General features: G+C 43.5%; 1 protein-coding gene across 3 annotated transcripts in view; it reads right to left on the bottom strand.

Moving 5' to 3' along the window:
• PRICKLE2 (prickle planar cell polarity protein 2) overlaps nt 1-23,963 on the bottom strand; it is a 349,584-nt gene that overhangs the window by 97,478 nt on the left and 228,143 nt on the right. For all 3 annotated transcript variants that reach the window (XM_061396478.1, XM_061396479.1, XM_061396480.1), the window contains one exon: nt 203-386. In XM_061396478.1, coding sequence (XP_061252462.1) covers nt 203-386 — 184 coding nt within the window. The remainder of the gene's footprint in view (nt 1-202; nt 387-23,963) is intronic.

Below are 23,963 nucleotides of genomic sequence, written 5' to 3'. Positions count from 1 at the left end.
CGTCAAGAGTGGTATCTCTGGGACTTCCTTGGTAGGCCTGAGGCTAAGACTCTGCACTCCCGGTGCAGGCAGCCAGGGGTCAATTCTTGCTCAGAGAACTAGGTTCCACGTGCTGCAACTAAGAGTTCATGCCACAACTGAGACCCAGTGCAGCCAAATACATAAATATTTAAAAGAAGAAGAAGAAGAGAAAGAATGGTACCTGTTCAGGCTTCAGTCCTGGGGGAACCCAGGCGTACTCCTCCAGGGCACAGCCTGAGTCATCGTCTGAGGTCGAGTTCCTCTGGAAGTCAAACATGAGTTTGCTGACGGTCTTCTCCATCGCCAGGGGCATCGCCGTCACCATGTGCTCCTCCTGAGGGCACTTGCAGTGCAGGCAGATCTTCCTGCAAGCAGTGAAGGCAGGAGGTGAGAAGAAAGGCAAAAGAAACCATTTTTCCACTTGGCCTGCCACACTCCAGCCCTTGGATCCCAAACCATAAACACATTCCTTGGCAACTGGCTTTTGGCAAAAGCATCTAAAGGAGTGTTCCACACCCCGCCTGTCTTTGTAGAAGGCGTGGCCCTGAGTACCTGCAAAGCCCCTGAACAGTCAGAGGCCACCAGGTAAGCATGCTAAGGACATTTAAACATGGATGCCGACCTCTTCTAAATCAGTATCCCAAGAGGCAAGTCAAAATACCTTTTATTTTACTAGGTAGAACACTGGATATGCACCATGACCACAATTTCCTTGACTGGAATAGTAATTAAATATATACCATACATAGTCAGACCAGAAATATTACCAGGAGATTTAACAAATACTGACAACATTCCATTTTTATAAAAAGTTTCCAGACCTTAGGAAAAGAAAGTGATTTTAAAAATAACTGCAGGTGAGATTTTCTTTAAGAAGAGTAAAAATAGTTTTTTTCCCCCACAAAACAAATCTGACCCTAAGATCGCCTGGGAAAGACATTTTCATCTCCACTGAAGATGCTTGTGGGTTTGAAATTCTAATCAGAAACCCCAAATTACCCCACATTGGTAGCTGTTTTTTTAATGTACAAGAGCAATATGCATGTGAATTATTTCAAAAGATAGCAGCCAAAGACACAATTCTCTCCCCTAAATTGAACATTTCTCTTTTAAGATTACCATCTGTTCCCTTTTCCATGGCTACAAAAATGATGAAGCAATAAAAACGTTGATGTCAGCAACACAAAAGCACTTTTAGCTTCCACCAGTGAAATAAAAAGTAAAAAGAGAGGAAAAAAGTAAAGGAGGAAAAAGATTTAAAGAAAATAAGCTGTTCTACCTGCACTCTGACCTTTAGAATTAGTTTCAGGAGCACCTTATAAAAGTGATGAGACAGCCCAGAATTCTAATCCCCATGTGCCTGAATTTTTCGACAAAAGCTTTGTGAAGATGTAATTCACATACCATAAAATTCGGCATTTTAGAGTGTACAATTCACTGGTTTTTAATATATTTATAGAGATGTGAAAGCACCACCATTATCTAATTTTAAACCATTTTCTTCACCCTCCAAAGAAACTCCAAGTGCATTATTAGCAGTAACTTCTCAGCCTCCCCTCCCCCTGGGCCCTGACAACCACTAATCTATTTCCTGTCTTTAAGGTTTTAGTTGTTCTGGAAATTTCTGGAAATTTCACATAAATGGAATCTTACTACAAATAGTCTTACCATATACATAAATGGAATTTTACTAGATACAGGCTTCTTACACATAGCAGGATGTTTTTAAGATAAACTCATGCAGAAGCACATGTCAATCTTTCATTTCCTGCATTATAATACTCCATTATACAGGTATAGTGCACTTTGTTTATCCATTCATCAGTCAGTAGACATTTGGACTGTTACCACTTTTCGCTGCTTCTGAATAATGCTACTCTATTTATGTGCAAGTTCTCTATATGTTTTCAATTCTCTTGGGTACTTACCTAGGACTGGAATTGCTGAATCATACAGTAACTTTATGTTTAACATTTTGAGGAACTGCCGAATTATTTTTCAAAATATCTACATCTTTTTACATTCCCACCATTAATGAATGAGTGCTCCATTTTCTCCACATTTTTGTCACACTTGTCGTTGTCTTTCTCTGTGATTGTTGCCTAGTGGGTGCGAAGTGGCATCTTCCCAAAAAGGCTTTGGTTTGTACTTTCTTAATGACTCACGAGGTTACACTTCCTTTTATGTGACTGTATATCTTATGGGAGAAATGTCTATCACATCTTTAGTTCATTTAAAATTGTCTTTTTATTGTTGAAATGGAAGAATTCTTTATATACTTTTTGGATACAAGTCCTTATCAGATAACATGCTTTGTAAAAATTTTCTCTCATTTGTGGACTGTCTTCCCTTTATGATGAAGTCCTTTGAAACACCTAAGTTTTTGATTTTGAGGAAGTCCATTTTTTCCCCCCTGTTGTTCTTTCTGCTTTTGGTATCATATTTAAGGAATCTAAGGTCATAAGATTTACTCTTGTATTTTCACCCAAGAATTATATGGTTTTAGTTCTTATTTATGGGTCTATGACCCATTTTGAGGTGCTTTTCATATATGGTATGAAATAGGAATCCAACTTCATCCTTGTGTGGCTATCTAAGTGTCCCAGCACCATTCAATTCACTTGCATTGACCCTTGTCAAAAATCAGTTGACCGTAAGTATAAGGATTTATTCTGGACTCTCAACTCAATTTCATTTCATATTTTGGTCTATATGTCTCTTCTTATACGAGTACCATACTGTCTTAATTACTGCTCTTTTATAGTAAGTTTTGAAATTGTGTAGTGTGAGTCCTCCAATTTTATTCTTTTAAACATTTTTTTTTTTTACCTTTTGTGGGCCCCTGACATTTGCACTATTAACTATAAATTTTAGGGTTATCTTGCCAATTTTTGAAAAAATTTAAGTTCGGATTTTGACAGGCACTGTGATGAATCTTTAATTTGGAGGGTACTGCTATCTTAACAATATTAAGTCTCCCAATCCATGAACAAAGAATGTCTTTCTATTTATTTCCATTTTTTTGAATGTGTGTATTCCTTAGGACTTTCTATATACAAGATCACGTCATCTGTGAATAGAGATCGTTGTACTCCTTCCTTTTCAATCTAATGCCTATTTTTTTCTTTATCCTGTCTTATGCCTTACCTAGGTCCTCCAGCGATCCTAAGTTGCAAATGTCTAAGTTGCTCTTTGTCTTGTTCCTGACCATAAGAAAAAGCAACCAACCCTTCACCATCAAGTATTACATAATTGTGGGGTTTTAGGGTAACTTTTCTTCAGTAAGTTGAAGAAGTTTTCATCTATGATAGTCATTGAGAATTTTTAATCAACAAAGGGTGTTCCATTTTGTCAAATGCTTTTTTTTGCATCTACGGAGATGATCAGTCAGGGGGTTTTTTGGGTCCCTATTCTTTTAATGGCCTGAATTTTGATACCAAAATGTACTTGAAGAAACGAAATCAGTTTTGTCCAGCCAAGGGAGGCTTGTCAGATTCTTCTACTTCCTGCTTTTCATCTGACTGAACACATACATTAAAAGAAGGCACACTGGGATCTGGTTTGCATCTCCAAACTCAGAGAAGTTTTATCCAAATCCTGGCTGTTGCGTTTAAAAATAGTTTGAGCTCATTTTAACAGTAACTCGTTAATTAATCACCTACTGTAAAGAAGTCAGGGGTCTCGGGAAGCAGTCAAGGTTGTCTCCCGCCCCCTGCCAGAACTTTTTATGTCAGTGTATGACTTAAGGGGAAAAAAGTCTCCCTATGTTTAACTAAGTCTAGGAAGCTCTTCGGTGACTAATGGTTTACTAGCAAGTCACACTTTTAGAACAAAATGTAGAGATATTTTTTTCTAAATTCAGTCTCTAGAATATTCATCAGTGAAACTCATTTATTCAGCAAGGCCGGGAAGAGCATACTTTTTAATGCTGGACAGACATAGTCTAATGAACAGAAGCTCCAGAAGAAGGAACAAAGACAAAAGCCAAACAGAATTAAAGAACCAGATCCGTAATGAGTCTCACTGAATAGAAGCCTGAACAGAGGAGAAAGAGGAGAGGGCTAAGGGTCCTCTTTAGTCATTTCACAAGTAACCGCCAAGTACCTACCATCTGCCAGGCACTGCTCTAGACACTAGCGACATCCAAGCAAAAGAAACAAAGATCCCTCCCCTCACAGAATCTATATACTCAGAGGGGGAGAAACGTACAATAAACAAAAAACCCAACATACCATTCAATCAAGGAGTACATTAAAGCTGCTCAGTGCAATGCAAAGCTAGAATGGTGAGGCAAAATGAGGGCAAGCAGGGCTTGGCTGAGGGCACACAGCATATCACTTGCTTCCACCTGACACCTGTGAGCTCAGTTTTGCACACCAGTCCTCCAAGAGAGGAACTATCACCTCCACCTTCCAGAGAAGAAAACAAAGCAGAACAGAGATGCAAAGTAGGATCCATCTGACCCCCAAACCCTATTAATACCCTACGAAAGGCATACCTCATTCCCACCAGAGAGCAGCCTTTCACTCAACAACAAACACATTCAGAAAAATCAAAACCAAACAGGAAAAACAGGAGGAGGAAAAGAAACACCACCAAAGAAAGGTAAATCAAAACCATCAGGACCTTATGTATTTTCCCCGTTAGCTGTCTGCCTTCCATTCCTCATTTATAATTAACAGGCACTGCTGTGGCAAGGCATTTTTATTTGCAAAGAATTTTTAACCTTTGAGCGCTTCCATGACAGCCTTTGGAGAGACTAATTTAATAACTCCTGTTTACAAATGAGCAACGGCAAGGCCTAGATGCTGAGAAAGGCGCGGAGGGTCAGAGGTAAAGCCAAGAGGATTTCTCTGGATTCTCACGTCTTTCTCTCCCTCTTGGCAAAATGCACGCAACACCTAAGAGCTCTCGCTTTCAACACACTGATTAAAGCTTTTCAGGAGTGCGTGGGGAAATATATGATTTGGTTTTGGTTTTTTCTTTTTTAAATAGACATTTATGAAGATAGAATCTGCTAGTAAAGCAGAATTTCATTTAAAAAAAAATCATACAAAGCGTGCATTGGTTTCATTCTGTCAGAGTTGACATTCTACCTGTACATAATTGGGTTTGTGAATGACAGGTTTCCAAGGAATAAGGCATGATTCAGAGAGCAGAGCTCCTGCATCCTCCGTTCTCCCTCCGTCTACCCAGCAACAACCCTCGCCACCACCCTCACCCCCCCACCTAAAGTTGCAGCTATGAATTCATTCGCTTTTGTATTCAGAAGCTACAATTGGCTCTTCCATGACATACCCAAGACCAGCAGATGAAGGCTCTCCTTTCAACTGTCTCAAAGAACTCTGGTCATCTGCATCAGTGACCAAATCATTTGCAAAATGCCTAATGATTTATACCAATGAACCCACCGACCATGATGCAAAAGAATTCGTTATAAATGGATCGGGGGTGTTTGTCTGTTGGGGGGCTGTGTCTCATCTTTGAGACATTGACAGGTTATTTACAACACTGAACCCTGAACCACAATGTCTCCTTTTGTGTGAGAAGTGATAGGATGAAGGCAAAAAAGGAGTCTTCATTGTCACATGATGCTGACAAGTTCAAGTTGTAGACTGCAGGATTCTAGGTTTGGATAGGATTGGAAATATCATTAAGTCTTTCCCCTGTCCCCCTTCCCCTTTCCCTTCTCTTTTTCATCCTTCCTTTTTTTTTTTTTTAAGGAGAGGAAAATATTTTTTTGCAAGAGAACTCCTATGTGGAAACTCATTATATAAAACAGAGCTGCCCAAGTCCATGAGACAGCAGGAGGTCCTGGGCTCAACTTCTCTTAAGCTCCACCTTCTCCTAAACTTCAGGACCATTTTCATGGTCCTAACATCTCAAGGGTTCCAAAGACACAGATCTGGAAACCAGCATACTTCCAAGGACAGCTCAAGGTCATTTCTAGTATTATCAGAATATGAAGTAGATGCCCAATAATTTGAGGGATGGCAGAAAGACAAAAAAAAAAAAAAAAACAGAGGCTGTTGGATGACTTTTAAGAGACAGATAATTCTTTATCATCAAACTCTGCAGATAATGATGATTCTCGTCATGGGAAATTGTATGCCCTGTTTCTAAGACATTACATGGAGATGCCTAGGGTGTAGAGATGTACCCCCATGACTGATTTGACAAGTCTGACACAGGGCCCTGGAAGTGCATTTTCACCAGCATTCCATGTCATTCCAATCTGACATGCACTTGGAGGACACGCTTCTGGAACAATCCTCCCAGTTAAAAGGGGGCACCTGAGTCAGAGGTTGGTCTGGAAACTGGCGTGTTCTACCAACATTTCCAATGGTCTCAGGGCATCTATGCCAACTGTCCTGACTATGATGTATTAAACTTGTGTATCACTAAGTCCACTCAGTCACTAAGTGACTGTATCACTAAGTCACTCAGCTGGGCACCACTGGGGCATGTGTGTGAAAACACGCTGGTGAGAGGCAGGACCGTATCAGTCATCAAACAGTGCCTCTCACTGCCAGCCTGCCATCTATCCTGCCTTCTTCCTTCCCTGTGGTATGGGCTTCCCTGTGCCAAGTTCATGGTCAGACAGGTTCAGGTCACTTTTATGCACAGGGTCAGACTGGCAGGGTCAGCAGATGGGGCAGACTGCTTAAAGTGTGGCTCAGTCCCAACAATCAAGTGGGGGATAAGGAACGCACAGTTCTGGGCTCAATACAGCAATGCCTCAGGCAGCTGAGATCAGGTGTGGGAAAAGATACTTTTGTTAAAGACAGAGGGCTATGGAAAGCAACTAGACTCCAATAAAAATTAATAATAAAAAGAAATACAGAGGGCTAAAATACCCCAAAGACCTCCAAAGCTTTTTGCTAATTAACAGATGTGTCCTTGGTATTTAAATTCTTCCATGACTTCAGCTCACTAAAGGCATAAGAATCACTCCTTTTACTTTTAACCAGAGGAAAAGAGTAAGCCTTTTTCTCCTTATCGTAATTTAATGTTACTGCCCCCTTATCATAAAAAGAAAAGCAACATATAATGTATGTAGAAAAGAATCAGGAATTACAGATAAGCAAGAAGAAGAAAAAAATAATTCAGACATTCACAATCCCAGAGATAATCACTGCTGAACAGAAACAGATATGGGCCCTCTTTTCCTCTTATGCGAAGGAACTGGAGACCAGATTTCATTTATGTGTGCGCGCTATCAGGGAGTACCGAGAGACTAGACTCTGGCCTGAAATAAAAAGACATGAGCCAGAGCCACCCACACATGGACACACAACACTCTCAGCAAAAAGATGTGCATTCTTCAATCCAGATAAGTGGGTTTGCTCTGATCTGGTGCCCTGTAGCAGGATCAGAGACTTTATGTACATAGTCTAGAGAACACCAGGCAACGTGGGAACTGCATACATACTTAAGGGCATCCCAGAGTTAAGCTGGGTCCCTCAGATAGATAGAAAAGAAAAATCTGAAAACTGGATTTCAACAGCTATCAACTTTCAATTTGCTGTGCAACTAGGGAGAGATGGGTCATGGATAATCTAAAACCACTAAGCCTTGGCTCTGAATTGTGTCTTTGTGTATCGGTCACAGACTCTCAGTGGTGCGGTAACTGACATCACTGCAAGCCACCTAAAGGGTCTGTCTTGGGCAGGCCGGACTTCTGGGGGGCTGGGTAGGAGCCTGGCTTCCTCAGTCCACTCTGCTGCTCCATTCCCTCAAGTTCCCTATAAAAACATCCAGCTTTTCACACGCATGCAAAACACTGACCTAAGAGGAGCCAAAACTTATTCTGAGTTTCCTACCTTTGGGAACAGCTTTCCTACCTTATCTGTTTGACCAAGAAAACAGGTAAATACATGTTTTGAGTGAAGAGAGATTTTATTAGGCTGCAGGCTGCCTCGATGTAAGGAATGAAAAGAAGTGGGCACTCGTAGCAGAAAAGCCATTACCGTGCTGTGTAAGCGAGCCGGTAAGAACCGCAAGTGGAGTCTGCTTGCTTTCACTTAGTGCTCAGAGGACTTCCCTGGTGGTGCAGTGGTTAAGAATACACCTGCCAATGCAGGAGACACAGGTTCGGTGTCTGGTCCGGGGAGATTCCACATGCTACAGGGCAACGAAGGCTGTGCACCGCCAACTGCTGAAGCCAGTGTGCTAAAAGCCACCGCAGTCAGAAGTCCACAAACTGCAGATAGAGACTAGCCCCTGTTCACTACAACTAGAGAAAAGTCCAAATGCAGGCACAAAGACCCAGCAAGGCCAAAGAAAATAACTACATAAAAAACAAGAACAACAACAGAAAAACGACAAAAAAGAGTTTTTTAGAAAAATGGGTATCACTGAGATACTCCCATGATGAGTAAATCAGAACTGTCAAAACTGAGTTATCACCAAGCACGTTAGCTGTTCCCCTCCAAAACTGCCTGAGTCACATGATCACAGGGCCCATATGACAAGGCTTTAGCTCCCTCCTTCCAAGCGCTGCACAAAAACACAAGTCGAGGGTCAGAAAGACAGGAAGGCAGGCAGGTCAGAAATAGGCTTGTGAAGGCTGGTTTGAAACGAAATGAGATGAGGATGTTCCAAGAGGGGGAAACATGTCCCGAAAGGATTGAGGACTCCATGGGACAAGTCTGACCTCCAGGGCCTTGACTCCAGTATGTGCTTGGGAACTGGGGGATGGCAGGGAAAGGTTTTCTAATATATTTCTAATGTTTATGCAATTTCTTACATTTACAAAAGGTTTATAACAGTCATTTTGTTCCATAGTTTATCATCACCTTTATTCCTTCTCAGCTGCCCTATAAAGTTGGCATTTGTATCCGTTTCACACACATGATCCTACAAACTCATAAGCAACTTAACTGAAGTCACACAGATTAGAACCTACGTTTTCCAACTCCAAGACCAAAGCTCTTTCTATCACTTTTTAGGAGAGTGGTCAAATCTTCCTTCTGTTCTGTGTGCATCTTCCCATCCTTCTCATTATCTGTCCAACCATTCAAGCAAACAGTGATGGAGCATCTACTGGTGCTAGGCCTTGTACAGAGATGCTGGGATTCAGACAGTATCTCTAACCTCAAGGGGCTTCAAGTCAAGTGAGGAAGAGAGACAACAGTCAGGTCAACACATAGATAAACGTGCCACTTACAGAGTGCAGTGACTGTCATGATGGAAGCAAACAAGGAGATGAGAGAGGGGCCAAGGATGGATCAGGACAGGCCTCCCCACTAAAATGACACATGAGTTGTGATCACAAGATGGAGGAGGAGCCAGCTCTGGGGAAGACCAGGGAGAGTTCTCCAGGCAGAGGAAAGGCAAGCAGAGGCTGTGGCATGGCGAAGGGTATGGAGTGAATGTCTCAGGAGGCCATGTGTGACCTCTCCTCCTCCACCACTGTCGGCATGGATGGTGGTGACCAAGGCGGCTGAGCCCCTGCCTGTACTGAAGCACTGTGATTTGGGGGAAGAGGCCATCTTAGTGCGTTGAAGGAAAGCTCTTCCTTTCTCCTGAATTCTCTTCGCCTTGGAATTCCTATCTCCCTGTCTTGATACCCAGACGTCAGCATATCCTGTTATTTGCAGCCTCACTGGCTCCTTCACCCCCCCATCTCCCCAGCCACAATACTGTGTTTTTCCTCTTTCTTGAAACACTCAGTCTGACTGAGGGACCCAGGCATGAACCTTGACACTTGCCATGTCTGGAAGCAAGATTTCTATCTCTGTGAGAAAGGAAGAACGGTTTCCTAATCAACACAGAAGCTCAAGGGCGGAGACCGTGACGGGGCCAGCTGGGTACGAGGCTGGTGCGAGTGCAGAGCCAAAACCCGCTGTCTGGCCCATCATACTCCCTGCCCTCTGTCTGGGCTCCAGCGGCTCTGGCCATCTGCACCAAGAGGAGATTATCCCTGCCAGGCGCTGCCCAACTTGGTACAGGATCATTTTTAGTGGCAGTTGTTTCCTCTAATACGTCAATTCATATTTCCATGAAGAAACATACATGGTGCCCTACTTTGGACTAATTTATCTTGGAATTTTTAGGCAGTGGAAACATTTTTTTTTTCTTTTAAATTAAGCCTCCTGGATGCCTTTTTGTATTATGAGTATCTCTGACCATAAAGAATATAACGTAACATAACCATAAAGAACATAAAGAAGGTTGGGAGGTGATCCCCAAGCTCCTGAGAAGGAACTGCAGAAGGGATGCAGGGCAGAGAACGATGCCAACACATGGAGGGGTGATGGGCAGCTGCAGCTCTGGGCAACTGTGACTCATTTAGTGGAGAAGCTATGGAAAATGGTCTAGAACATTCCTCACAGATGTCTTCCTATTAGAGAATCAAAGAGGCAGGGGTACTCACCCCCCACCCAATTCCCAACAGTCATTGGGTGAGAATTACACTTGGGCCCCTGTGGTGCACCCCACATGCAAAACAGGCAAGCTAGAGAGTGATAGTTCCTTTGGATGGAGGAACCATGGGTCAGAGGACTCTGAGAAGGTGAACGCCCAGGGGGAAGAGGGGACTGTCCCAAGTCTCTGCTGCAGGCGGCTTCATTTATTAAACAACTAATCACTGTACATCTACTATATACTATGCATTCTGGTGGGTATTGTGAGGGATTAAAACAAAATAGTAAGAAGCCCCTGTGTGACTAGGACACAAAAATATAGTCACAGAGAGCTAGATTATAAATTTCAAAGTTCTTGTGAGGTTACTTAAGAGAAGGTGCTTATCTAGGAGACAGATGCTGAAAAACACACAGGTCAAGGATTATGCTTGTCATTTAATTTCAAAGGGTTGAGCAAAAATAAGAATATATGTGCATGCATTGTGTGCCTGTGCATGCAAAAAAGAGAAAGAGGGAGGGCGGGGGGAACAAGCAGCACAAAAGTGCCAAATGTTAGCAACAGACCTTTCTAGAAGGCTATCTGGAAGTTCATCATGCTATTCTTGTTAACTGTATACAACACTGCAGTTTTTCAAAATAAGTTTTGAAACACAGAAATAAAAAATTGAACGGTTTTGTGACTTTGTTGTTAGGTCAGTTATTAATAGAACACCTAGCACATGCTGGGCACTGGATACCATCTTGCTGAGTAGGAGGTTGCTAGGCAGAAAGAGAAAGAAGGAATACTCCTGACAGGTGGATAAAGGCATGCAGGTAAGAGAGATCAAGGTGCTATCAAGACACTGAGAGGAGTCTAAGATGGTGACAAGTCAGCAGGTGCAAGAGTACACATGCAACCCAAGTGAAGGAGTTTTCACTTTACTGTAAACATGTTCACAGGCCAGTGAGAAATCTGCCGACCAAACACACAGCTAGCTAATTCAGCATCATGATGAGTACTAAGAGCGAACCCTCAAGGGAAAGAGCTTGGCCACTGATGGTGTCTCCATGGCAACACTGCTACCTGCATCACTGCATCCGTTAGGAAAGGCTGTGAGTGCCTAGAGAAGCTCTGATTTCCTGAGCTGCGTTCAGACCCACCGCCTTCCTAAGAAGCAACCAGAGAGATGGAATGGTTATGCCTGGACCAGTTCCTCCATTTCACTTGGTCCATATGTTCTGTGATTTTATGGCATGTACGTTTTTCCTTCATTGGGTGCTGAGCAGATCCAGTTCCAAGAGCTCCTCCTTTCCAGATGAGTCCCTCAGGGGAACAGTTTCTGAGGAAATGACTACACATTGTAACACTACAATTGTAACACTCCTCACCTCCTGACTTCAAAATGAGAATTGTAAGACTCCACAAAACACCTCTCCTTTTGCTTTTCTTTTCCATGCCACCTGCCAAAGGGCTTGTTCAGTCACTACCTCCTGTGTAGAAGAAGTTGGCTAACCCCATGGAGACCAAATCTGAAGCATTAAATGTCCCCTAAGTACTCAAAAATAGCATACTGTGACCGTGCAGTGAATTAAGATCTTGGAGGCACAGTGCCTTGGGTTCAAACCCTATCTCTGCCACTTCACTGAGTGGCTGTTAGGATTAAATAATACCTACAAGTGAAAGTGAAGTCGCTCAGTTGTGTCTGACTCTTAGCGACCCCATGGACTGCAGCCCACCTGGCTCCTCTGTCCATGGGATTTTCCAGGCAAGAGTACTGGAGTGGGGTGCCATTGTATTAAATAATACAGCTGGTATTTAATGATACCTTCACTATGCTGGCTATAGTGAAATCTGACTGGGCCAGTTTGCTAGGCCCTGTGCTATGTGTAGGGACAAAAAGTAAAACAAGTCAATAAAAATAGTCATGGTTCTTGTTTGCTAGAAGTTGATCTAGCCCCTACTAATATATTTTAGTTGGGATGGAAACAGATCAATGGAAAACAGATGGGTGGCAAACAAATCACTTCTGTAAGTCTTTATTAAACACCTAATATATACTTGAAGGTGTGCTGGAGTGACGAAGGGAATTTGATTACCGTCTTTACCTAAGGCTTACTTATTTTACCATGCTTTTAACACTTCAAGGTCACAAAGATGACCTTAGTTTCTTACCAAGATACAATAAGGTAAACAGGCTTGGATAATGACCCTGGGACTAATCAAACACTTCTGAGCTTCCCATGCACTTTCAATTCGGGGAACTCTGTGAACTGCCAAAAATATCTACCAAGGTTCATCAGAGGAAGGGTTATTATTGCCATTTCACAGAAGGAGAAGGTGGTGCTTGGAGAAGCCACGCACTGTGGCCGTTATTATTAAGCGTGCTGTGTCTAGAATGCCAAATCTTCTACTTTTCACCCTGAAGCAGGGCACATAGAGTCAGTTTGGTTCCAATTCTGGGGTGTGCTGTTTCTAACTTTCCTTTTGAAAAGGACATTTTTGGAGGGTACGCCAGGCTCTGTGCAAAACACTTTCCACGCGTTCTTGACTTAATCCTCACAGCACAGTAAGAGATGGAAATCAGTAATATCTTCCTCATTTTACAGATGGGGAAAACCAAGGCCCAAAGTGTTTCTGAAACTCACTTATGCTCCCACAGCCGAGAGACTACGAAACTGGAAACACAAACCTGCACCGGCTAGGTTCCAGAACCCTTCACTGAACACCTGAGCGAGCGCCTGTTCGAGGCCCCGGCAGACGGGCTGTACTGGTCCCCTAATCCATGTAAAACAAGCTGTGCTTTTCTCCCTGTTCACACAGAGGCCCCCAAATCACTGGCAAGTCATAGGAAATTCTTAAGTGGCTGCTTATTAATAACATTTTCAGTTTATATTAGCCTGCCTTTCATCCAGGGGAACTCAGCCAGCTCCATATACAGAGAACCTCTGCAATCCAGCCGTTTCTGGTGTGGACGGGGGCCAGCTGGCGAGAGCACCCCTCAGGGGCCTGGCTTGTGGGGATTCTGGCAATGGTCACACCCCTCAAAACTTGACAGGGGCCCTTTAATATCCATGCTGAAGGGCTGGAGGCAGAGACTTCCCAGAAATCCACGTTCCTCCGTGAATGAGGCCAACGGCTCGAGATGACCCCAGTGGACTTGGGAAACAAGAGTGTCAAGAAATTGGGTGTTTACCAAGTACTGAGGCTGGAAGTGAAGCCCTGCCATTGAGATTGAGTTAGACACAACAGGGAAAGACGTTATTTTCAGGAGAGACCTGGCTTCAGTCAAGTCCAGGGGAAAAAACAAAACACATTTCTCAGGGTTTCCCACAACGGGGACAGACAAAAAATAGGAAAAAAAAAAAAAAAAAGAGGCAAGATGCTGATTTCCCTTCTTCAAACCCGATCCGTGGAAAGGTTTATGTGGTTTTGTTATGGGCTACGACCAGTCCCCTCATTCTGCAGCAGCAAGGGGATGGAGGGAAGTACACAGAAAGAAAATAACACCTCCTGGTTTCATGTTTTACTGGAGAGAAGCCCTGGATGAATTGAATTCACATGGTCTACAGGAGTGAGACACTGAAAATATTTAAGAATCTGTTATATTCAGATTTGACAAGGTGATGGTGGAAGGATGTATGTCTCCTAGACGCGCCTCCCTCCCCCAAACTCAGGGGGTGCAGCAACGCCCTCGTGCTTCTGGCTGAGTTGATACAATGAACAGCAGCTCAGACTGTGGGCTTTCTTGGTGCACGAGATGAGGCTTGGTCACTTATCCATGAGCTCTACTCACTATTTCCACCTTTCCCTATCTGTCAGCATCACCTCCTGCTTGGGGTACAACAGCCTACTTATTCTTCCCTGTATCCACTCTTGCCTCTGTAGAATCTATTTTCTGTTTTGTTTTTAAAAACAATGGCGGTATCACTCAACTGCCCTGCTTAAAAAGCTCCACTGGCTTCCCATTACAATTAAAGCACATACTCCCTAACGTTGGCCTATGAGATCCAATATAAACTGGCCCCTTCCCGTCTCTCCAACTTCATTTTGTCCCACTGCCCCCCATCTTCTCTACTATGTTTCAGCCCCAATGACCTTTTAATTGTCCTCTGTGCCTGCATGTGTGCCAAGGCCATCCCTCTCTTAGGACCTCTGCAGTGGCTGTTTTACTGCCTGGAGCATCCTTCCCTGAGCTCCTTCTGAGCTGACCTATTTTTCATTATCCATGTAATTACTCAAAGGCACCTCCACCAAGAACCCTATGAAAAATAGCCCACTTTCCCTTCTCATTCACTCTTCATTCTATTATTCTTTAATTTTTTTCTTAACATTTGTCACTATCAGAAACTGCTTTACTGTTGGTGGATCTATCAAATGTTTCTCCTACTATAACCTCCATAAGATCAAGGAGCTTATCTTGTAACTGTAACTCTAACCTAAAACAGTAAGTATTCAATCCAGCCTGGAATCTAGCTTGGTAGTTCTCAACTAGAGGCTGAACACTTTATGGGCATACAAAAAAGACAGAATCAGTGTGAAAAAAATTTTTTATATTCATTTTTTGGGATTACTGAAAATCTACATTATTACAATGATGCCAAAAATGGAAAGTGTGAGTCAACTATAAGATCAGTAGTACATCATCAAAACCACATCAAAGAAAGACTGTCTTCTTCTGGGATTAAAGAAGACACAGGAAAGCTAGGCCAGAGAATATATCCTGAGAATGACCAAGAATCATACTGTAACTGCCATGTAATGTAACTCGGCTAAGTGTACTGCAAAATGTCCAAAATTGGAAAGAATGCCTTGAATACAGAAAGACTGAAAAGCTGTAGTTTAACCTAAAGTAAATGTTCCAAAAACTTGCTGGAATTGTTCAGTTAATAATAAAAAGTATCTGAAACACAGAAGAAAGAAGTACTCCTGTGGCTTTGGCATCTGATATTCCAGACCTCAATTTACCCATCTATAAAATGGGAGAGAACCAGGTAATTCACTCCTTCCAGTTCCAGAGAGCTTTGTAGAACTGTGAAATATTTGTATAGGGCATGAGGGATTTTTTCCAGTCCCCAGTTAACCTCAGGAGAGTTTCCTGGGTGAGTTTACAACCATCTACCATCCAATTCAGCACTTCTTATTAACTTTCAAGTGACTTAACATCTTTAAGAGTCTGATGAAAGCTGGGATCCTTTTCCTTAAAATGGTGAACATACATACATTCATAGTAAATGCTGCATTTAATTTCATAAAGTTTGTCAGTCTTTACTGTTCCTTTGGTGCTCATGGATTTCAAGTTAAAAACACCTGGTTTAGAGAACTGGCTAAGTGTAAAAGGTCTTCTCTGCTATTCCCCGCAGGCCCACAGACACTGCCTTATGTTTTGCAGATGTTCTATTTCTCACTCTCTGCGACGTTTGCTTTTAAAAATTCAAAAGAGCACATGATATCATCCTGACCACGTAGGATGCTGAATCTCAGGCATTCAATGATACAGGCTGGAAGGCCATTTTTAAGGATGGCAAGGGCAAACCACACTGGTGTCAGGCAGTCCAACCGCCAAAATGAGCAGAAGGCAGGTTCAAGCTAGTCTGATCAAAACCTAGCCCGGTGATTAGGGCTGCTTTTCAACCTTTCAGAAGCCATTCAAGCAAGAACTCAAGCTCCTGCTGCTGAGACAGGAACAAGGGAATTCTCTGCTCTACACTCTACGTTTTCCCCCTGCTTCCTAATGAGCCAGGTGTTTCAGTGTGGTGGCCCAACCTGCACAGGAAGCAGGGGGAGGGGCTTAGGCTAGGGGGGGGGATCCACTGTCACAATTGGTGGCAAGCTTCTAGTCCCGACAGGCTCTCCAGCTGACTTCTGCGATGTGACCTCAAATGCAAGTAGGAGACTTGGGCAGTAATTTACATGAACTCCTGAATCCTGAGAGCTAAGCTGTCAGGAGAGGACATCAGCTGGCAGCAGCACAGTAAGCCAACAGCAGCCTCTGCATGTGTGCTGGCCACCTGGCCCCTGGCTGAGCTGCCAAGAGGCTGCCTACAGGAAACAGTCCCTTGGATAGCAGGTACTCTTCTGGGACCATCAGAGCAGGAAAGCTGGATAAAGAGCCTACATCACTTGTAATGAAAAGTGACAGGAGCCGTAAGAATGGCCACCATGTTAATCAGAACAACAGGATGTAAGTCGCAGAGAAATAAATACACTCTATTAAAACTTTAAAAATTCAACTAACTGAAACTTTCAATAAGCTTGTAGGTCCATCCACTTTAGGGGAGGAAGAATAAAACAACACAGAGTAAGTAGAAAATAAAATGTCTTTTTAGCATGCCTAAGAATTAATAGGTGAAAGAAAGTGAAAGTGAAGTCACTCAGTAATGTCCAACTCTTTGCTACATCATGGACTGTAGCCTACCAGGCTCCTCCATCCATGGGATTTTCCAGGCAAGAGTACTAGAGTGGGTTGCCATTTCCTTCTCCAGGGGATCTTCCTGACCCAGGGATCGAACCTGGGTCTCCTGCATTGCAGGCAGACGCGTTATTAATAGGTGGTTGGTATTTATTCACCAAACTGAAAGAATCAACTTCCAGGCAGTGTCCAAGAGGAGACATAGCATGTACGTTCAATCTCTCGGGGGCAACTACAACTGATCCATATAGGCTACCTGAGTCCTGGGGTGAGGAGTAGTCTGAGGCTGTGCTGGAGCTCGACAAAGAGTGTGGAGTGTCATCAGGGAGGTCCACAGTGGACAAAGGTGTGCAGGCGCCAGGCATGTGCCAACTCCTAGTGTGCTGGGACATTGAGAATGCAGGTCAAACACGGGTACATATGCAAGGAAGAATACATTTCCCCACTCAGGGTTTCCTCTGTCACTCAAACAGAAGCTTCTAGAAGAATAATAAGGAGGCACCCCTTCAAGGAAGAAAGCAGACATCTGTTTATCCTGCCAGATCACAGCCTGGGGTCCAGCAAGGGGGGAGACAGCAAACTCAGATGATGTTCACAATCAACCCACAATCAATCCACTTGCAGGAAATTCGTGTTCAGGATAATAACTTATACGGCTGCCATATCCTCAATCACAAGACACAGTTGGGTAACTGTGCTCTTCCTATTAAGGCAGAAGAGTAATTGGATATATTGTCCAAATTTGCAAAAACAAGATTGAAAATGAACTGGGATCTAATTCTAAACAGCCAGAAATTTAGCTAACCAGAACCTCCCACTCCTCTTAGCTGACACTTTCATTTCCTAGTTGAACAACCCAAGACAACAGCAATAAATACCTGTGCTTTTCAAAATTTCACAAATCATTTGATTTGAATTAATATAAAATGAAACAGTACTTTTTTTCCCTTAAAAACAATACTGTCTCAATTGGGAATCACCAACTTCTTACCATTTCAGGTGTCCTAAACACTTATAAATATAGAGATCACCAAAGTGTCCTAAATGTTTATAAACATACAGATCATAGAAATAAATGTATTTATTCATATGGTATGTTTGTAAAACACATGTGAGTTCCAAGATGGTTCACACCTATCATTTCTACAAGCTGTGGAAGCTTCAGAATCAAGTGATTTAATTCAAATTTCAGCTTGGCCATTTACTAGCTGTGTGACATTAGGCAAGTTACTTAACATCTCTGTGCTTAGCATCTATAGAATGCATAACAGACCCCATCTCACAAGGTTATCATAAGATATAACACATAAAATTGTGAACATGAGCCATAAAAAGGAACAAAATTGTGCCTCTGCAGAGATGCGGATGGACTTAGAGACTGTCACACAGAATGAAGTCAGAAAGAGAAAAACAAATACCATATATTAACACATATATGTGGAATCTAGAAAAATGGTAGAGATGTACTTATCTGCAAAGCAGAAATAGAGACACAGATATAGAGAACTAATGTATGGATACCAAGGAGGGAAGAGGGGAGGTGGGATGGACTGGGAAAGTGGGATTGACATGTATACACTACTATGTGTAAAACAGATAACTGTACCGCAGTGTATAGCACTGGGAACTCCACTCAGAGCTCTGCAGTGACCTAAATGAAAGAAAATCCCCCAAACAGGGGATGTGTGTGTATCTGATTTATGTAAAGCTGATTTACTTTGCTGTTCAGCAGAAACACAACATTGCAGAGCAACCCATGCTTTAATAAAAAAAAAAATTTTTAAAGACTTAAAAAATAGTGAGCATGGTGCTGGGCACATAGTAAGCAATTAACTGTTAGTCATTAATTATTTATTACTCCACAGAAGGAGAAACTGAGTCACAGAGCAGCTAAGTGATCTCTTTCAGGTTCAATCCAATAAACAATGACACCACTGGGACTCGAACCTGGGCCTTCTGAACGCAGTCCAATCTCCTCTCCTGTGGAGTCCTCTGTGCTTGTGACACAGGTGGCCGAGAAGCAGCAGCACCGGCATCACCAGAGAGCTGGCTACAAGTGCAGAATCAGCAACACCCCCAGGTGCATGTACGACGCACTGGAGAGTCCTGGGCTCAGGCACTGAGGAGGATGCGTGTACAGAACACAGCCCGAAGGGCTTCCGAGAGTGACCGAGCGGCACCGAGGGATGCAGACACCCCCCAACCCGCTCCCCACCGAACTAAACATCTGAAACATCCAAAGGTCAGAGGCTTTTGCAGGAAGCTCCAAGTGGCTCTCTGGAGGGCTACTGCTTTTCATATTCCAGCGCATATTCACAACACACAGAGGTCAGGGCCAGATATAAAACCTGACCTTTTAGTTCTCCGCCCAAGAGCAGCCACTGGAGCAAATCGCACACCTCCACCGACAAGGCTGAATTCCCTCTGAAAGTTCACACTCATCAAGGTCAGTGCCAGAAGACAATTTACAGATCACCTAATCCAGGGCCTTTATTTTAGGGAGAGAAGAACTGAGGCTCAGAAAGGGGAAACACACATTGTAGTTAGGACCTGAAGAGCTCACGATGAGGGGATCCAAAGCCCACAAGCCTGGCCTCTCTCTTTGGACTCAACTCGGCTCGCAGCAGATCTGCCCACACTCTGTTTAGTCCAACAGAAGGGCTGCTTCCATTTGCCCAGAGCTTTCACTCCTCATCAGAGTGTGTCTTACCAACTTCCCAACAAACCTCACACTTCCATTCTAAAAGCCACATTCAGAGCTGGCGATGAAGAAGCCACTCTGTTCTGTCTTGTGCCTGACACAGTCTCTTGGATATTGCCGATTTTATCAAAAGATCAAGCAAAAGGATTTCTGAAATCTAGAAAAATGGTACAGATGGGTCTATTTCCAGGGTAGACGCAGACATAGCGTCTCTATTCCCACCCTGGAAACAGATGCAGGCATAGAGCATGGACGTGGACACAGTGGGGAAGGGGGAGGGGGACACACTGGTAGAGTAGACTGACATAAATCCACCACATGTGTCAAATAGCTACCAGTGGAAGCTGCTGCACAGCACAGGAAGCTCAGCTCTGTGCTCCGTGATGACGGAGAGGGGTGGGATGGGAGAAAGGTCTAGGAGGGAGGGGACGCATGTGTACATTTAGCTGAGTCACTTCACTGTACAGCAGAAAATAATACAATGTTGGAAAATAATGATATTCCAATTAAAAAAAATCAATCAATGGCTACATAATGAGGTATTTCTCACGTTAGGGTTCCACAGATACAAGATTTAAAAGGCAAAGAAAAAACATTCATAATACTTTATAGTAAAAAGTGTAAGGAGACCCAGAATGGTGGGCCTCATTCAGGCTTTGACGATGACCATCCTGGGTTTGAATTCCAGCTTTATTCTTTCTTCTCTGTATAAAGTAGGGCAAGTTATTTAACTTTTTGGAGCCTTGGTTTCTCTCTTACTAAATGGAGTTAATAATATCTAGCTGTGTAACTGCTGCAAGGATTAACAAGGTATGGAAAAGGTATGGAAACCATCCTTCACATCAACTAGAATATGGTAAGTGTTCAACCTATGATACCTACTACCTTTGCCATACATTCACACAAGCACAAAACTATTTCAGACACGTAGACACCCATAACATACATTGACATATATACTAACAGCTACCCTGAAAAATATCTGACCTGGTGACCACAGAAAATACAGCTGTTTCTCAGTTGAGTCCTGGAACTTTCACGAACAAGAATCTCTGAGGACTCAAAACTGATGAATGGATGCCAAGAAAAGAGCTGGAAAAATGGCATCCTGCCCAGTTGAAATGAAATGCTAAGAATTCTTGTCCCAGTTAATTTTAACCCTGGATGGGGCTGGATCCTATTTGTAAGGTTTAATATTTAAAAACCAAGAAGGGGTGGGGGAGCTGAAGTCAATGGTGCTCCCAGTGCAAGACAAATGGAGACAACTCAAATCCCCATCTACCGTGAGACAGGCACAGAGCTGACTGTAAAAGGTGCCCCACCTTGGTTCCATCTCTGCCTCCCAACCCAGGTTCCCTCCAGTGCCCCAAGATGGTTTATACACGAATGCCAGAACCAGGAAGAACAGGGGTTCTCAGAAATCACCACTATCCCTTCTTCCTAGAGGTCATCCCACTGTCCTGAGTGACCGACTCTGGTTACGCTTTCTCCAACAAGGCCAGCAGCCCTGACTCCCCTGAGGTCTCCACTTCCAACCAGTGATGCTTCTGGATTCTGTGCTCCGGGCAGTGTTTTGCATTCTCTTCCATGTCAGCTCTCATGAAACTTGAGTCTTCAGTTCAACTGACTTGATCCTGATGGACTTTACAACCAAATATGTGCTGAAGTACAGGCTACACACCCACCAAGGAGGCTGGCTGGCTTGTACTGTACTAAAAACTGTGCTCTATTGAATAAATGCACTTTTAAAAATAGGCCATGGTGCTCTGGTGGAAAACACTTGCTGTGCTGAGCCCCATATAGGTTTTTAGAATCTAACATGGCAAATGGTTGCATTACGGATTCTGTGGGTTTCCCCCATGGCTCAGTGGTAAAGAATCCAGCTGCAAGGCAGGAAATGCAGCAGATTCGGCTTCAAGCCCTGGGTGGGGAAGATCCCTTGGAGGAGGAAATGGCAACCCTCTTCAGTTTTCTTGCCTAAAAAATCCCATGGACAGAGGAGCCTGATGAAGTACAGTCCAAAGCGTCGGACACGACAGAGAGACCGAGCATGGATCCTGTAGGACAGATGGGGACAGGCATTTCTAGCTGAAGTGGAACACAGGTGCTTGTCTTCTGGGCTGTGACGTCACCCAAAGCGAACTTCGGCTTAGCACGTTCATGGTGGTTTGGAGACTGCTCTGATATTCTCCCAGCTGCTTCCTGCTCTCCCCTCCTCCTGACTCCTTCATCCAATCTCTCTAATCTCTGTCTTCACAAACAACAGCACCCCCTACCCCGCAACCCGCCTTTTTTCTTTCCTTCCACCTTCTTTCTCCCTCTGCCTTGTCCCCAGGGAAATAATGGAAGAAGATTGCTTCTGGATTTTAGACTCTGAACAAAGAACTGCTCAAACAGCGTGCCAAAGCAACAAGAAAGCCAAGTCTCCAAAATCAACTAGCCAGGTCCCCAGTGGAGACGCTCGGAGACTCATGATGCTGGAATCTCAATGTCATCTTATCCAGTATTTTCTCCCCTGCTTCATTCAAATACACCCAAACCACCCCCACCCCCACCACCACGACCCCCACACACATCCTACACACACACATGGACAATGTATAAGAATGAGAACATTTCATGAACAATCTTTTCAGATGAGGAAAAGAGCAAAGTGGCAAATGTCAGCCAAGAGCATAAATGAGGGAAACAGATTTTGCCAATGCCTAGACCTCCAGCTTCTTAACTGGCAACAGTTCATGGTCACCAGCAATGACCTATTATAAGCATGACAATCAAGGAGGGTATGAAAAGAGAAAGGTTTTAGTAGGTCTTCAAGCACAAAAGAAAAGCCCTTACCCAAATGTCACCTAGCATTACTGTCTGACGGACAGAGCATTTTCACTCTTGGGTGTTGGAAAACAACAGAGAAGAGAGAAGATCATGTTTCCGGCTTCTAAAGAGAGAGGTTCCTGCTAATTCAAGACCAGCAGTACGTAAGGGAGGAAAAAAGCCCTGCTCAGACTCAGCGCCTTTGCAATCCACGTGTAGCAGAAGCAACACTAGACTGGGTACCAGGGCTTGTTACCAGCTGTGTCACTGAGGGTAAGTGATGTTCCCTCTCTGGCCTTCCATCTCCTCTGTCGAATGAGTATGAAAACTACTGCTCCCTGGGGTTCACAGGTTCGGATTCAATGGGAAATGTCAAAGTCATCAGCCCCAGAAGGAAAGCAAGTTGAGTACCTCATAGGAGCCAGGAACTGGGCAAAGGCAGTGCTGCCCCCATTCCCGAGCAAGCCCATGAGTCCCACTGAGTCAGGGAAATTTATGCCTAAGTTTTATATGAGGAAATCAAAGTTCAGAAAGCTCAAGCTACTCTCCTAAGATCACACATACAATCAGGAGGCAATGGAGGGAGGCTATCATTAAGGGAGAACTATGATTTTCTATGCAAGACACAACTGGAGTGATCAATTCCCAAGTCTGAGTTTCTGCAGAAAGAACTTCAAGCCAGACTCCTCTGACTGTAAAGGAGTCACTTGTAAGTGTCCTTCAGACCTCTGCGTTGGAGTTCCAGTTCATCTACGTTTAAAACAAAGATGCTGAAAGAATAGGGAGAAACAGTTATCAAGCTGCATGACTGAAGTATGCTCACCAGCAGGACAGAGGAAGGGCAAAAATCTAGGAAAGATGGATGGTGTATATCGACACAAGTCAAGGGCAGATGCCTAGGTCACAGGAAGGTAGGGTAGGGAGTACCATTCTTTTCCCTTAACAGCCGATGCATAAGCTAACGTCACCAATATGATGGCGTAAATGAAGCCATGGAACTTCCAAGGAGCCATTCATCAGGTGAAGAATGTATTCAAAGGCCTCCCTTTGATGCTTCGTTTCTGCACTGCACAGAAAGAAGAAAGAAAAGGCAGGCCTCCTACACATGCAATGTTGGATCAGAAGACACATATGCACAGAAACCCAGAAGTGCATAGATTCTAATTTGGATACTCTAATGGTCTACATGAGACTTGTCGGCAGTCAAACAAGAGAACTTCTTTAAAGGTGCCTGAGCCCCAGCAGATGAGATGATTTTCATCATAGCATCAGGTCACTTCTAGCTCTGCAAAATACAGCAGACAGACAATACACTTTATTATGTCAACTCAGTCAGTAGGGTGGGAAGTGGCTTTGAGTGGGAATGGTTTGGGACATTACAGTGATTGAAGATGGCACCTTTGCTGCTGGCTGAACCTCTCTGCATGCAAATGGATGTGAGCATACTGTCTTTTCAGTGGGTTGTCTTTTTTTTTTAGCAACTACACTTATTAAAATGATGATAAAAAGCTAACGATGACAACAGTAACAACAGTAATAGCTAACTTTCACTGGACATTTACTATGTAGCTAGCTAGCACTGTGCTAGGTGCTTTCCTATGTCACCTCATCCTTACACCTGCCTGTTGGTTCTATTGCTCTTCTCATTACATGAGCAGGAAACAATATTCAGAA

Source organism: Bos javanicus, chromosome 22, assembly GCF_032452875.1.
Source record: "Bos javanicus breed banteng chromosome 22, ARS-OSU_banteng_1.0, whole genome shotgun sequence".
Classification (NCBI taxonomy): domain Eukaryota; kingdom Metazoa; phylum Chordata; class Mammalia; order Artiodactyla; family Bovidae; genus Bos; species Bos javanicus.
The sequence above is the reverse complement of the archived record's forward strand: the minus strand, read 5'-3'. Positions and strand labels throughout refer to the sequence as shown.